At 37.9% G+C, this 16,456-nt stretch overlaps 1 protein-coding gene across 1 annotated transcript in view; it reads left to right on the forward strand.

The window, feature by feature from the left end:
* The window catches only part of LOC149281104 (isoleucine--tRNA ligase, cytoplasmic-like), a 29,084-nt gene extending 15,891 nt beyond the window's left edge, over positions 1 to 13,193 (forward strand). Inside the window, exons 13-33 of the mRNA XM_089499738.1 lie at positions 327 to 453; positions 748 to 821; positions 1,298 to 1,492; positions 1,577 to 1,663; positions 2,414 to 2,497; positions 3,388 to 3,532; positions 3,826 to 3,946; positions 4,050 to 4,141; positions 4,269 to 4,346; positions 4,510 to 4,631; positions 4,734 to 4,836; positions 4,956 to 5,039; positions 5,742 to 5,916; positions 6,015 to 6,127; positions 6,431 to 6,526; positions 7,190 to 7,366; positions 9,222 to 9,342; positions 9,679 to 9,804; positions 10,860 to 11,003; positions 11,093 to 11,224; positions 13,111 to 13,193. Of these exons, the coding sequence (XP_089355864.1) occupies positions 327 to 453; positions 748 to 821; positions 1,298 to 1,492; positions 1,577 to 1,663; positions 2,414 to 2,497; positions 3,388 to 3,532; positions 3,826 to 3,946; positions 4,050 to 4,141; positions 4,269 to 4,346; positions 4,510 to 4,631; positions 4,734 to 4,836; positions 4,956 to 5,039; positions 5,742 to 5,916; positions 6,015 to 6,127; positions 6,431 to 6,526; positions 7,190 to 7,366; positions 9,222 to 9,342; positions 9,679 to 9,804; positions 10,860 to 11,003; positions 11,093 to 11,224; positions 13,111 to 13,193 (2,479 nt within the window). The remainder of the gene's footprint in view (positions 1 to 326; positions 454 to 747; positions 822 to 1,297; positions 1,493 to 1,576; positions 1,664 to 2,413; positions 2,498 to 3,387; positions 3,533 to 3,825; positions 3,947 to 4,049; positions 4,142 to 4,268; positions 4,347 to 4,509; positions 4,632 to 4,733; positions 4,837 to 4,955; positions 5,040 to 5,741; positions 5,917 to 6,014; positions 6,128 to 6,430; positions 6,527 to 7,189; positions 7,367 to 9,221; positions 9,343 to 9,678; positions 9,805 to 10,859; positions 11,004 to 11,092; positions 11,225 to 13,110) is intronic.
* Positions 13,194 to 16,456: the final 3,263 nt, after the last annotated feature.

Genomic DNA, 16,456 nt, shown 5'->3' on the forward strand with positions numbered 1-16,456 from the left:
TTCACAGTAGCCCTGCATGTATTGTTTTGCATGTGAGTTTTGGGTAATAAGAAACTATCAGCTGTCCTACCCAAATATGTGTTTATAAAGTACAGAAATACAGTACATTATATGTTAACCAGCTCTGATTAGACACTTATTTGTGCAGGTTTTTTAACTGTACAGTGCGTACGCGACGTCAAAATTGTATCCTACAATTTGCACTTTTGATACATAAAGTGCTCTGACCAATAACCATATTTAATGATCCAACATCTGTAGTAGCTGGTACCAAAGGAATAGCGTGACAATAACTAATTTGGTTTTGTCCTTGTGTTGTCCACCAGGGTTCCTGAGTTTGTGAGAGAGAAGCGTTTTGGTAACTGGTTAAAGGATGCCAGGGACTGGGCTATTTCCAGGAACCGTTACTGGGGCACCCCCATCCCGCTATGGGTTAGCGAAGACTTTGAAGAGGTTTGTATTTGTATTACCATTTACAAGAAAAACAGTGGGGGAAAAAGGCTAAAACAGTCTGGCAAGATGCTTTTTTTTTTTTTTTTATGGATTGGCCTTATGTGTTTAGTTATTGTGTGTTTGTGTTAAATATGCTTTTCTGTACAGTGGTGCTGTAGGGATATACCTACACCCACCTTTCTATTCAAAAGCACACTGCTAAGACTTGTCGGTCCAAAATAGAGAAACTCTACCATGGGCCTGGCATGTCTTGTGCTTATGCTTTTCTGGTATAAATAAAATGCTTGTGTGCAGGTTGTGTGCGTGGGGTCATTGGCAGAGCTGGAAGAGTTGACTGGGGTGAAGATAACAGATCTGCATCGAGAGAAGTGAGTCCGACCCTTGGGTCTAATCTCTACATACCGTTTTATGTAATTAAATGTTTTCTCGTGAGTAATCTGACATTTTTTTAATTTTCTGTTGATTTTTCACCCCATGCTTACACAAAGATCCTTGTCCTTGCAGACCTGTGTTGATCTTAATTTCTGTTTAATTCAAAATGCTGTTCTGAAATAAACAGGGAACTGTATCTTATAACTGTACACAGACCACACGATGTTTTGTGAACTGTGGAAAAATCAGTTGTCAATCATTCAATTGCCATTGCCATCGTTTTTACCCTTTTCTGTGTTGAGTTCATTTTTTTAAACCAACCTTCTATTGTTAACACAATTACATGGATATTTTATACCCTGGAGTGTTACTCCTGAGGCTTATTTGATCGAGCACTAAAGAGGCTGCCGTAGTTTGTGACAAATTACATATCTCCGTTATACATGACTGGCTTCCTTCTCTCACGTGCCAGTGTGGATAACCTCACGATACCCTCACGACTTGGGAAGAGCCCCCTGCGGCGTGTGAACGAAGTCTTTGATTGCTGGTTTGAGAGTGGCAGCATGCCGTATGCCCAAGTGCACTACCCATTTGAGAACAAAAGAGAATTTGAGGACTCTTTCCCTGCTGATTTCATCGCTGAGGGTATTGACCAGACCAGAGGATGGTAAGTAGACTAATGCATAAAATATTGTACAGTTTTTTTTGTAAAATTTGCCCCTGATTGTGTTTCTCATGTGCCTTTTACCAGGTTCTACACACTCCTGGTACTCTCCACAGCTCTCTTTGGCCAGCCACCTTTCAAAAATGTCATAGTGAATGGTCTCGTCCTGGCCAGGTAAGACCTTAATGCTTCACACCAAAATACTCTGTTTTATTAAAATACATTTCAGTTTCATGCTGCCAAGGTGAGATTTGCTAACCTTCCATGATTCAGATTGATCAAGTAATACAAAAACAATGCATTTTAAAGGAGGTCTGTCACAATAATACAGTGAGTGCTTTGTGATAAAATAATTTTATTAATTTGGGGTCTATTTTTATAAAGCACTCAGTGGGCCCATGAACAGCGTAGTAATTAAGCCTTTTGTTCAGCTGTTCACTAAAAAGTGTCGGCTAACCCCTCTTGCAGGGGAAACTCACCTGGTCTCTCGTTTTCTTGGACGCATATTGCATTTCGTCATCATGGGAACTTTGCAGCAGCTCAGGTGTTGGTGAAATAGATCGCTGCGGAAATAAGATACTACATTTGCAAAAACGCGAGAGAGCCTGGAGTTGCTTGTTACATAGTGACATTATGCGTCAATCCTTCAAGATTTCGAGATTAGCGAATTGACCGCTGTTTTAGAAAGAGGGGTTTTCGGAAATGTTTCACAATAGCAACTGGGATAAGCAAAATCAAACATTTCTTTGACATCATTTTAGTCTGGTTTGTGTTTGCCACAAAGTTTCTTCAGTTATTCTGTCCCACTGGCGTTACGATATCTGCCAGGTTCATTGTCTTGTTGTATAGAAGACGGCCTGAAGTTTCTATTTTAAAGTATTCTTTAACATGAATACAACAGATCTGTTTTTCCTTTTAAAACAGCGATGGACAAAAAATGAGCAAAAGCAAAAAGAATTACCCTGACCCGATGAATGTGATCAACAGCTATGGAGCAGATGCACTCAGGTTAGAACTCATATGTGGTTGAAGTCACATCTTTTATTCATCACAACATATGCCAGCTGGTGTCTTAGTTGCAATACTGCAAACCCCTCTCCTAAGTCACCACGGTTTAGTATTGTAAATATTTTGTTCTATATGGTTTGCAAATCTAGTTTTACTTACAGGGCTGGAGTGTTCCACTAAATGTAATATTCTTTTTTTTTTTAAGATTTCCATACTACTTGGGTAGTTTAGTGCAGTGTATCGCACCATATATCCTAGATCTATTTTATAAGCCCATTTGAATAAAAAGCATTCTCCATGCATTTTCCAGGTGTCAATCCCCTATTTGGTGTGTGTTTGGTGTTACCCTACTTGCCCCCTTCATTTCTGTTTTTCCAGTTCTTAGATCATAGAAACACAATGGAGTGTGTTTTCCATTTAATCTTCTGCTTTCCTTTCACTTGCCTTCCAGACATTGTCAAAACCTGGCTTCCTAACTGTTTATATACGAGTGGCAAAGAACTCTTTCCAGGCAGCAGCAGGGCTTTCCTCGCCATTAAAGGACAATCTGTATTCAGCCTGATCTAACACATTTGGCTTCCAGCTCTAGGGGAAAACCCATTGCTGATTGATGTAACTATAAAAAGTGGAGAGAGAGAGAGAGCGGTTCTTATTTTGGCAGTTTTTTGAGAGCCGGCTTTATTATACGTCAGCGGTAGTTAAGTTGGAACATGGTTAACCTTAAGTGTAACGGAATAGGAATAGCAAGAGTGTTAATAAGAATGCCATTAACCAGCTGAGTACCAACAGTATTGATATGCAAGTCACATCTTTATTTATACAGCTTGATCTGCATGATCAAAATAGTCTTATACGTAGCTACCATGTGGTATATTGTGTCCTTTTTGCAGATTGTACCTAATAAATTCCCCAGTGGTAAGAGCAGAGAACCTGAGGTTTAAAGAGGATGGGGTCCGAGATGTGTTAAAAGACGTGTTCCTTCCTTGGTACAATGCCTTCCGCTTCCTGATGCAAAATATCTACAGGCTGAACAAGGTACAAACAATCTCTAAACTGTGAAGATAAAACAAGCTTAGGTTTTGCATAATGTATCCATGCATAATTACCCAAATCATTGCATTTTTTTCAATCATGTGACAACTTGGCCTAGTTTCCTCGTGTGTATATAATAAGTATAGCGGCACTGAGGGAAAACAATGTATAAAGTTTTACTTTTGTAGACAGACTGGTGTAACTTCGCTGTGTCTGATGTGAGAAATGTTGCTAGAGAACCCCTAGGCATCGTAGAGTAGCCATGGTTTGTGATCTCCCATGTATTTACTTCTCAGGAAGAGAACATCCAGTTCCTGTTTAATGAAAACACTGCAAGACCCAGCAGCAACATCATGGATAAGTGGATTCTTTCTTTCACTCAGTCGCTCATCCAGTTTTTCAAAGCTGAAATGACGGGTATGTAGGTCATCTTGGAGGTCTCTCCTGGGACAATTTATTTCTATGGCAGTAAAACATAGTATTAGTGCTGAGTCTCAGTAGATCTAATTCTTTGCTACAGCCTACAGATTATATACCGTGGTCCCGCGACTGGTTAAGTTTGTTGACATGCTTACAAACTGGTACGTACGGATGAACCGCAGGCGATTAAAGGTAAGATTATTTTTTTTTGTGAAAAAAATAGTTGGTACTTGCCACAAAACTACCTATTATTTAGCTTGTGCCTCTGTCTTGTCTTAAATGGATTTGTGAAGTGAGTGATTTTGGTGTTTTTCCTCAGGGTGAGAGCGGCACAGAGGATTGTCTGATGGCTTTGGAGACCTTGTTCAGTGTTCTGTTCTCTATGTGCAGATTAATGGTGAGGAATCAAGTAATATCTTTGCGACTGTTATACCTAAAAATCTTGGGTCCAAACTTTTTTATAGGAACAAGCTCAAGGCGCATTTTTTATTAAGTCAATGTGCTCATAACCTTCTCGCATCCTCCGTTAAAAACTTCCGATGTTTATATAACTCTTTTAGGCTCCCTTCACCCCGTTCATCACAGAGATGATGTACCAAAAGCTGCGGTTGCTGATTGATCCGGCATCCATGCAGGATAAGGACACTCAGAGTATCCACTACCTCATGCTTCCGGCTGTCAGGTGATCATTTACATTATATAGTGAGATATTACACACAGCCTTTTCTCTGTTTTAAATATTATCAAGTATATGCTAACGGGTTTTTGTTTTTTTGGAACATAGAGAAAATTTGATTGACAAAAAGATTGAAAGTGCAGTGTCCCGCATGCAGTCTATCATTGAGCTTGGTCGAGTCATTCGAGACCGAAAGACAATGCCCATTAAGGTAGTTATGTTATTTTTTTCTTTAACCTTGAATTTCCTGTTTGGATTACAGTTAGGTACTATGTAATTCACATTGCTCTTTTGTTTATCACAATCCACATCCCATGTCCTCCTCCGCAGTATCCATTAAAAGAAGTGATCGTCATACACCAGGATCCAGAGGCCCTGACGGACATCCAATCCCTGCAGAAGTATATCTTGGAGGTGAGATGAAATAGCCCACAAACACACACACACACACACACACACGTACACACGTTTCACTGCTACATCAAATCCCTCAATGCAGATCTGTTTCTTTGATGTTCCGCAGAATTAGCTACACTCTAGATTATTAATTAGTGATATGACATTTTAGGTTGATTGCTAGAGGGAAGATATTTTTAGCAAGCTCTGGATATTTTCAGTGTCATATTTAAATTTTGCTAAGTTGTCATTTATACGCCTTGCCATTTTAATACTATTTTTAAAGCAAAACGTCTGCTCCATACTTTCCACTGTTCAAGCACTCTCCACCTCCTTTAGTCGCCTTTATTTGTGCTCTCTGGAGATGAAAACTGTCAGATGTTGTTATCCTGTCGGAGCCATATAACTAATTTCAAGCACTCCTTTTCACCAGGCTTTGGCTAAAGTATCACCTACATGATTAAGCATTACATACACTGTGCCGGCTTTGGAGCTTTACTGATAACTGTTCTTCTTATTGCTACCTGTACAATATACTATAGTTTTATTGGTGTATAGTCATGATGTAATATGCATTCTGCTTAGTTTAGCCTGCTTTTCCGACTTCTTCAAACTATTATTTGGGTGTCTACAAAGGAATTCATTAGGAGCGGATGTTTAGTCCACCGTCTGCTAGTCTTGATCTCATTTCCAATATGTGACACTACTTCCCCAATGCAGGAGCTGAATGTTAGGCAAGTGACTGTTTCCACCAATAAAGACAAATATGGAATACGCTTGAGGGCTGAACCGGATCATATGGTGCTAGGGAAGAGGCTAAAGGGGGTATTTAAATCTGTCATGGCTGCCATCAAAGAATTGCAGAGCGATCAGCTGGAAGAGTTCCAAAAGTCAGGTAAATTGATCATCTTACACAGCTTTCAATGCGTTTCCCTAGAAAATAATCTTGGTGTTTAAAAATAATGTTTGCTAACTTATCACTTTTTCCTGCAGGCTCCATAGTGGTTGAAGGCCATGAGCTACATGAGGAAGACCTCCGGTTACTGTACTCCTTTGAACAGGTGGCTGGAAGAGACGCTCAGTTTGAGGCCCACTCTGATGCTCAGGTAACAAAGTCCAACCTTCTCTCACACTCACTCTCTCACACTCACTCTCTCACACTCCCTCTCACACTCCCTCTCACACTCCCTCTCACACTCCCTCTCACACTCCCTCTCACACTCCCTCTCACACTCCCTCTCACACTCCCTCTCACACTCTCTCTCTCACTCTCTCTCTCACTCACTCTCTCCTTGATCAGCATTTAACATGTCTTATGGGTGTCTAGTTCAAACTCGTCAGATGTGATTTAATGTTTGTAGCTGTAATTCACCCCTTTTGCCGCTCATGACCTTGTCTTCTCCCTGTAGGTCCTGGTTCTGCTGGATGTCACACCAGACCAGTCAATGGTGGATGAAGGTGTTGCAAGAGAAGTTATTAACCGCATCCAGAAATTAAGGAAAAAGGTTGGTCATCTCTTCTGCTATTAATGAGGCAATGTTTCAAAAAGATGTATTCTTTCTTGAAATTTTCAAATATTTAGGTTTACATGGATGCTGTCTCTTCTTGCAGTTAGAGTTCTACACTATGCTGAAACAAATGTAATTTGGTTTTTATATAATTGTCTATTGTAGTGGCACTATCAGATAATTGCTCTCCTTTTAAAAGAATATTAAAAGGAGACGCTTGACACTATGCTTTACAATTTTTGAACTGTCCTAACGCATTGCCAACAGACATCTAAACCTTTCACCCTAGACACAAAGCAGACCCATTCCATGGAGAGAGAGAGAAATTTATTCTGCCAATTGTTCATTTAACAAGGACATATTTTGGGTGGCTGCTTATTTTAATGTGCAATAATCTACTATTGCCACTGTTTGATGTATTGAAAAGAAATTCACAGACAACTACGCACTTTATTGAAAGGGATTAAGCAGGGCTATTAAACTGATATAATTTCCATCAGGTTATTGTAAATGAAACTCTTTCATGAAGAAAAAAATATAATTTGAATGACTTAGGCAAGGACTTTTCTTGATTTATATCAATCGGCATAACGGTCAATGTTATGTTAGCGTTACTTGCATGTTTCTCTTTTTGTGTCTTAAGTGCAAGGTGTTTTTCAGGGAAATTTGGTCCCAACTGACGAGATCACCATTTACTACCGGACGCAGCCTGAAGGCGATTACTTACACTCAGTCATCGAGAGGCACACAGATTTCATTCTTGCCACAGTCAAGTCTCCTCTCAAACCTTACCCAGTGCCACCCTCATCTAGTGTCATTATCCAGGAAAAGACACAGGTAGGAAGAGCCACTGTGGCGTTGGCACCTGGACCTGTCTACTCATGTACTGTTAGGGATATTAATGAGACAAAATAGGCAAAACCAATATTTTATCACATACGCAAAATAATGACGCTACCAAATATTGTAGTACCACATCCACAATATAAATTTAAGGAGATACCCTATATTTTATCTCCGATCCTAAATTCTTTCAGATCGCCGAAAATTATAATTCAAATTAGATAGATATCGCCACGATAGTCAATCAAAAATATTTATTTATTGTGAATACAATTTATCAAATCTATGTATGAGTCACACAGTGCATAATATAAAACACAACGTTCTTAAAACATGTCAAAATTGAATCAATTCAAATACAATATATTGTCGATAGTTATCAATATGAATTAGTACTATATGAGTCTAACACACAATTAATTTCCAGTCCACTCAGCAACCAAAAATTGATAATAATCTGGGCAGTAATAAAGATATCACTATCTCTCTTATATTAGTTTAACTAATATGACAAATTAAAAAGTAATTTAATAATGTCTACGAGTATTAGTGAAGTTCCTAATAAATGCAAATGTTGTCAAACTTCATCTACAGGTAAAAATACCTTTTCATTATTGTTATTATCACGGGTTATAAGCTGCAGTCTCACAAGCCGTCATATACAATAATGCAATATATTATTTCCCAGAAACAGGGAATTCTATATGAAGAAGACAAAATTCATCTCTATTCAGAATAATAAAACAATTATATTTACCACCACTTGTTGCTGTTGTCCCACCGGTCCTTGTAGAAATTAATCCAGGTTCATTGGCAAGAAATTAAGTGGAAAAGAATATAACTTTCTACCAGTTATATAGGTTAGAACTCAAAGTAACTCCAAGAGTGAAATATGGTGCCAGAATCTTAAGATTCCAATTCTCTGGGGTAAATTTGGTGAATAAGTCCGTCCTTTTCCTTTTTCTTTTTTTTTTTGTAATTATCCAAGACATAAGCTTAAAAACAGAGCTTATTATCATAGCCTCCACCTCTTGATTGGAATTCTCCAATCATGTCGGTGGGTTTTACCCATTAAAATTAGGATTTCTACTCATATTTACACCGTTGTAATTTCTTAATTTACCTGTGAGAGACGCTCTGGTCTCAGAATTAATTTAAAACCATTACATATGTGTTTGGAATTTATCCTTGGTCACCCTAATCGGCAGGTGTTACCTCCTAGATAGTAACTCAGGCCTTGGTAGTCTTCCCATGTATCCCCCATTCCAAGTTACATTTCTAAAGATATGCAGCGTCTACTCCTTAACTTTCTCATGGAAGATAACATTAATTGTATCATATATACGCTGAAACATCATTATACATGAATACTCCTTTGTTCTCAATTATAGAGGGAACAAGGACAAAAAGAAATAATCACTACATGATTAAGTAAAATAAAATGGATCTGACTCCATTTTGTGTTCATGTAAAGTACAGAATATATGGAATACATGTTTTCTATGATAAAATATCTGACAGTACTATTATTCCTTTATGCTAATAAAATAATAATAATAATTCTGCCCTATACAAAAATTCCAAGGTACTTATATCTGCTATATGTTTTATATTATAAGTGCAATATCGGTTACGTTTTATTCACAGGACTGTGAGGTCTGTGAAATACATTTCTCAACTGATTAGGAAACAAAACGCTTTATGTATGTTTTGATCTAGTGGAAGTCTTTTGGTAGTATCTATTGAAAGTACATCTGTACATTGTCTCTCAATTGTTACGAAGTCATAGTACATAGAAACATAGAACCATTTTAATTCCATTGTTATGAATTGATCACATTTTGTTCAGTTGAAAGGCTCAGATCTGGAAATCACACTGGTCAGGGGAGCGCTGTTTGTTGCCGATGAAGCATCTGGACCCGCCTGTGCTTGTGTCAATCTACAAATAGCTGTTAATGGTGCAGAACACAGTAAGAGCTGACACTTGTTTCCTTAATCTCTGTTTTAAGTTCTTTTGGGGTGGGATTTCTCGGCATCCATGACAGTTTGTGGTGCTATATTTTACTTTGCAAATGTTTCAAGATCTGTTAATGCTTTGAATTTGAGTGTGACTCAATTATAATTAAACAGCCCAAATCCGTTCTGGTTTGTAGTCTTGTAGGGTCTTCAAACTGCATGTCTAGTAACTTAAATGATTCTTCTTAAGAAAGATTAGGTCAGTTATTTGCAGCATGGAAAGGTTGTGGTATAAAGATTTCTAATTGTATTTAATTCATTTATTAATGTTTCATGTGTACATTTTTCAGATGGTTTTCTCCTGTTAGAGAACCCAAAGGGTGATGCCATTACTAGTTTTTCAGAGCTGAAGTCTGCTGTCTGTAACATATTTCATCTGAAGACTACCAAGCTGGCCGTGTACAATGGAAACACAGGTATATTCAATAGGAAAAAAAAACAAAGCTTTAAAATAGTATGCTCACTTGGTTTAAGATACCCCCCCCATAGAATATTTTGTCTTATATATTAAAACCTTCTTGTATTAGTCTTTACAACTACTGTGGATAGGCAGTCTTACTGAGCAAAGCAATATCATAGTATTTACAAACATACATGCTGTTGTGGTTGTGGCCTGTTTTATGCAAAATTATGCTAATATTTAAATACACAATTTAGACAAAACACATCTAACAATACAACAATAAATTTGATTCAGGAATACAGTTAAATTATGTAAAGACGAATACCAACAGATGTTATGATGTATAATGATATACTTTATTAATACCTCTAGCGGTAAAAACAATATATCGAAAAAGGTTACCATAACAAAGTTACAGACAGTCAACAATTATATTCTAATAACATTGTAATAACATATGTACTTAACTTCAGAGAGTATCAGCATATCAAATGACTCCTTTGGTGTTCAGTTTCCAAAATGGCTCTAGATACCAGGATCATATAGAAGACTTTAAAGGATTCTTTCAGTAGTTGTTTTCTAATTCTTAGTTACAATACTAGGCACTTAACTAGTCCTAGCTTCTTGGCACTTAACTAGCCCAAGATGGAAGAGCAGCTTTCTATTTCATACTTTTCTCTGGCAAACTTTCACAGCTCCCTTAGCTTCTGCCATGCTGCTTCCTTCTTGTCCTTCCAGTCTCCTCTGCTCCTCCCCCTTCTTCCTGGAGTTCCTGATATCCCATTGTTCCTGGCATAGCCCACATGGCTTTTCATGTAGGTAGCCATTATCTATGGTCTAGATAAACAATAGATGTACACATCACTCACTCTCTAGTGCTACCTGGTGGTAGAGGTAAGGCACTTCTTAAACAATAGAACTAATTGGTATTGTAATGTATGCCACAGTTAGGGGAGTGGTTTATCCAAAGGGAGATACAGATATTGCGTCTGTGACGTGAATCGCTAATAATGGACGATGCAATCCATGTCCACAACACATGCTTACTTAATTTTCCTTCGTTTGCAGAGCTGCCAGTTGATACCAACTTGCAGAACCTGAATGGGAAGACTCTGCACATTACATCTGGGCCTCCTCCCGCCATATCTAGTGCTGCCAGCCAGACAGCCTGCCAGTATATCAACTTGAGACTTTTAAATTCAGGCGTGCAAGGTAAACATTTATATAAGGGCACCTTTCCTAGCAGCCTTGATGAAACATGCCAAAGAAGTATGTTGTAATGTCTACTATTATCTCTTCAGGGACATTGTTGCTTGAAAACCCTGTTGGTCAGAATGGTCTGACTTACAAAGGTCTTCTCCATGAAATAGCTAAGGTGTTTGGCCTGAGGAGTCGGCGGTTCAGACTTTTCCTTGATTCAGCACAAAATGAAGGTGAGTGTTGTGATCTCATATCCCGCATGCTTTTTTTTAAGCATAAAATGGACCTCAAGCTATCCTAAATCTGTACTAATTGAAATATACATATGTGTGTGTATATATAATATATATGTATATGTATAATGCAGACCTACACACACACACGTACATACACACGTACATACACACACACACACATACACACACACACACATACACACACACACATATACACATACACACACATACACACACATACACATATATATATTACATACATACATACAGTGATGTATTTAGGCTGAAGGTTGCCCAGGGCTGAAGGGTATTTCCCCTGTGCCACTGCCCTCTGCTTTGAGACATTATTCCTCAGCATTCTGTCTCTTAAGGGCATGGGACACAGATACCGCATACAACGGAGACTGTGCCAGCTAGGGAACTCTCAGATCTCACCGACCAACGCATTAAGGAGCTTGATAGCCTTTTTGTGACCAGGGTTCTGCCCCCAGCCCCTTGGATGTATTATTCCATATTTATTGGTACCGCTCTTTTACACAAACCTTTGATTAGTTAGTCCTATGTGATGCAGTACAGCCAAATGTTATGCTTTTATTCAAGGTTTTCTTGCAAATTGGGACACAATGAGAATGCAGAATCTGGGCTGATGCATCAAAATAAATCTCAATTCACTTGCTGTCTGAATCAGTTTTCAGTTTGTGAGGCCAAATGTAATTACTGCTATCTGGTTTCCCATCCAAAGTGATGTTGGTAAAATGAAACAGATATATCAAACAGATTTATCTATCCGCCTAACCAATGATTAATATATTTTATTTGTAGTGCAGTCAACAAACCAACCTAGCTTAGTAATGTCCTCTCAAAAACTGTGATTAGGCCCCAAACGATCAGAGAACTTAACTCTCATGTCCCCAACATATACTGACACTAGGGCTGCTTGTCAGTGCAACTGTTGTATTCTTTCATATAGTATGCTTAAAAAAACATTTTAACATTAGTTATTTCAGGGTAATATACTGTGCCCAGTAAAAATGACAAAACTGCAGCACCACACCGTCTAGTGTGTCACTACTAGAAAAAAGTAAAAATAATACGAAAGTTGGGTTGGTGCGCTGTAACCATAAAAATAATACAGTAACTTATCTCATAATTTCAATGTGATATAGGGAGTGGGTGCACATTGCATGCATATATATATATATATATATATATATATGTGTATGTGTATATATATATGTGTATGTGTATATATATATGTGTATGTGTATATATATATATATGTGTATGTGTATATATATATATATGTGTATGTGTATATATATATATATGTGTATGTGTATATATATATATATATATATGTATATGTGTATATATATGTGTATATATATATATGTGTATATATATATATATATATATATATATATATATATATATATATATATATATATAATAAAAGAGCAAATACAAACATAATGTTCATAAACACCAGGGTTAAAATAACCCACTCAAGTGGCCACTCACTTTTTACCGAGCAGTTCACTGCTCAGGTTATATACAGGAAAATATAAAGTACCTAAGTCAACATAAGTGACAGTGATCACCACATAGTCCAATGCTCGCTATAACCACCTCCATAGAAAGCAACCGGTATACAGGTCTAGTGGATATCCCAAATGAATATAAAAGCATTCATACTTGCTGTATCCTTTAGGTTAAATAGCAGTATCTTCCATGTCACTTTTATCTCAAGAGTTTGTCCCTGCAGACCGTGCTCCTGAATGTTCCGCTGCATTATATATGAAAAGATTGATCTCCATTATACACTTGTTTTGGATTTATTTCAGAACTGCAAGGTAATTATTTTGTTGATCCTTTCTCCACAGAATTGACCCCAAGTACAGCTCTGCCAAGTCTTAACACGAAGACACTTTATGTTCATGTCCTCCCAACAACGGCCGAGTGTTAATAGCGTTTCCCCACTACCTGATGTTGAATCACGTGGGATCAAATGTGACATCACCATTTAAACCACACAGATCCGGAGAGATTTGAATTATCAGCTGGGTTATAATAGACCCTTTTCTTCCTTTTGATGTGCGCCCATCTGTTGCCCCATGCTGTATGGGAAACTGTTAAGTTTAATATCCATACTGAGTCTACTTAAAGTGTTTCAGAATACCTCTCTGATATGAAATAACTGGTGACCATAATGTGGCAATATATATATTTATTAAAGCATATCTTCCCTTTCCAATCTACTGGCTGCGTATGTTTATATTTATCTGTAAGGGGTCATTTTGGAAAAAAATGTTTTGGAATTTGTGTTCATCCGTTGGACATGGTGAAATTATAAGTACATAGGATTTGAGTCAAAAAAGAATAGTGTTATAAATCAGTTTGATCATATTTCTCATAGAAGATTGAGCATCTTCTCACGTTTCACTTTTGTGGGACAATAAGCAATGAGAGTGGAATCATCTCTTCTTTGTGTTGCGAGGCTGACTTTAAAAGGGTTGGGTATGGAGTAGATCAAACAAAATACAAAAAAAGCTGTACTTCTGGGGACGTACTTCAGCTTTCCGTTTATCACAGGAGGTTTTGGATTCTGCCGTGCGGGTTTCATTCAGTCTGGTAGTGCTTTCGAGACCCAATGTGCATATTTGTTTTCATATAGTCTCATTCACAACATTATCAAACAGACATTTCAGTGTGAAGGATTTTGTTCTGTTACTCAGTCCTTAAGACTTATGTATGACCAATTTTAAGTAAAATTAGGATTGAATGCATTATTTTCACGGTGGTTTTTGAATAGGCCCAATTTGGAGAGAGACAATGAAGCAGGGCTAGTGAAGATGTGAGCATTGGTACTTCAGAGGGCCGCAATGCATTTGTGTTAGGCATTTTTTTACTGTATTAGCATTGCAACCGTAAATATTTTGGACAAAAAACCCCAAGAAAACAACATAATATAACTTGCCTGATTTTCTGTTTCGATACCTGGTTTTCACATTGGTTTTGACTAGATCATTTTTGTGGGTTGGAATAATACATATAGTGGGAGGCTGACAACAGATGACTCCAACGTTTGGTGTGTGGTTCACTTATTTGATGTGCTAGGTAAACAAAGATGCAGTATTCTGTGCAAATATGTTATTGCGCTCCCTACTAAAGTCGGGCAAGGAATTGATATGGGTCAAGTGTTTGAAGACCTTGGAAACAATCAGGCCTGATTTGGGCCAGTCCTGCTCAATATAAATCTGCTTAATGTTGTTCATGACTCTTATCAGAAATGTACTGGGTAAAATTAGGCAAAGAAAACCCACCTGAATGTTCATCAAGAGTACAGTTTAGTCAAAAGTAGACTTGTTGGGCAAAAAAGCCCCTATTCTGTCTACTAAAAAGCTAATGCATACCATAAAACCTCATACCAATATCAACCTAGACCTTACTAAGATACCGCGGCATAAGTGAAATGAGCGGTTCCTCATAGTTAAAGTAGTCTGTATAGAGGAGTGCCATCATGCAAACGCATAGTTGCCGTTACAGCTGCTGACAATGTTTCTTCACTTAGGTTCTCTTTATGTAATCGTTCTTGGTTGAAGGCAAAAATAATGCACCAATGCTGGAAATCTGACACTTTCTCATGCAACTGTACATGCTATAAGCTGAGGTCTGACATAGAATGACACTAAACCTAATATTGGAGACCATTTATTTCCAGAGAATAGATACAGCGCGGGTGAAGAGAAATGCAAGTGATGTGGGAAACCAAGAGGGCAGTTAAAAGTTTATTAATATAAGATCAATTATATAAGGGGGTACTGTATTACAGTCTCAGTGTTTTAATTCTGGAGTGCATCAGAAGTCCTTGGGCAGGCAGAGCAGCAGATGACAATAAGAAATATAAGACAATTAGTCTGGTAGATGTGTTCAGAATGATTGGGGCAGGAAAAGTGGAAAAGGGTAATGCCAGCTAGTAGGATGTTTGTATAATCCACACACTATCACAAGGACATAGACTGGTGTTTTAGTGGTCTGACAAGGGAAAGATGCCTTTGAGAGATGCTTTGCAGTATTTGATGAGCAACTGGATGAGGAATGCCTAGTTAAGTGTAACATTAAGGCAGTGAACTTGGTATGTTTAGTAGTTGTCAGAAATTGTAGGTAGAGCTGACAAGAAAATAACCAGAACCCCAGTCTTAAAGAAACAGGAGAGCAAAAGTAAATTAGCTCATTGTTTTACTATATGGTGGCTACTAAAATCCAAAAGAAGAGATTAGTTTTCTATGGCAGAAGGTATAGAATAGTGGTGCAAGTACTGAGCCTTGTGTAACGCTAACAGATAGTGGTAGAGGAGAGGAACAAGTGCCAGAGCAACCGCTTTTATATGTAGAACAATGAGCAGCCGTCTTAAATTCTTGTTCCTAGGAAATGTATGATTATGGCTCAACAGCAGCTGATTGTAGCGTTACATAGTGCTAACATAAAACTAACAATGCAAAAAAGGGTAGGTACAACATGTGCAGTCGCATATGTACAGTAGCCATGCAGACTTTGACTGGGGCACAGTAGTTATGTATGAGGAAAGGTGGTCACTTGCACAAACTGCTTCCTTGTACTAGGACCTTCCTATAATACTGTTGGTTGGCTTGGTGTGAGTTGACGGTGGATGTGCCTGGCCAAGTGCTGCTTGAGTATGAAAACGTAATGCCAAATGATGTAAGTGCGGCTGATGTATGATGATGTAATCATCAGACTTCCAGAACCCCAAATTAAACATCTTCAGAAGAGTTACCTTGATTGAACAACAAAGCTATGGGTAGTTTTGTAATACTAATGCTGTTTGTGAAAGCGACTGTTTCCATTTAGAGCGAGAACCCTCCTGCATTTCTGGTGCGTGTCTTCTATTGACAGGGCTCTACTACAGAAAAATCCATCTGAATTAGTTAAAATTAGTTAATATTTCATTAGCCGAGAAGCACAGCCTACTGAAAATAGATCAGACTAAGTATGCACGGTTACGTTACGCTGTAATAGGTCTTCATAATTCAGATTGACAGTGCAATTGAAGTGGTTTGCATTAGAAAGTCCTTCAGTAGTTAAACCTTCTAATGCTATACAGACTAACACAACATACACTATTCTACCATAAAAGTGATTAAATGTATATGATTGTTGCCACAGGCATTGTTGACAGTTATAATAGACCCACATATAAAGGTTCATTAC

Source organism: Sceloporus occidentalis, unplaced genomic scaffold (assembly GCF_023333645.1).
Source record: "Sceloporus occidentalis isolate IW3139 unplaced genomic scaffold, rSceOcc1.0.p SCAF_139, whole genome shotgun sequence".
NCBI classification, from domain to species: Eukaryota; Metazoa; Chordata; class Lepidosauria; order Squamata; family Phrynosomatidae; genus Sceloporus; species Sceloporus occidentalis.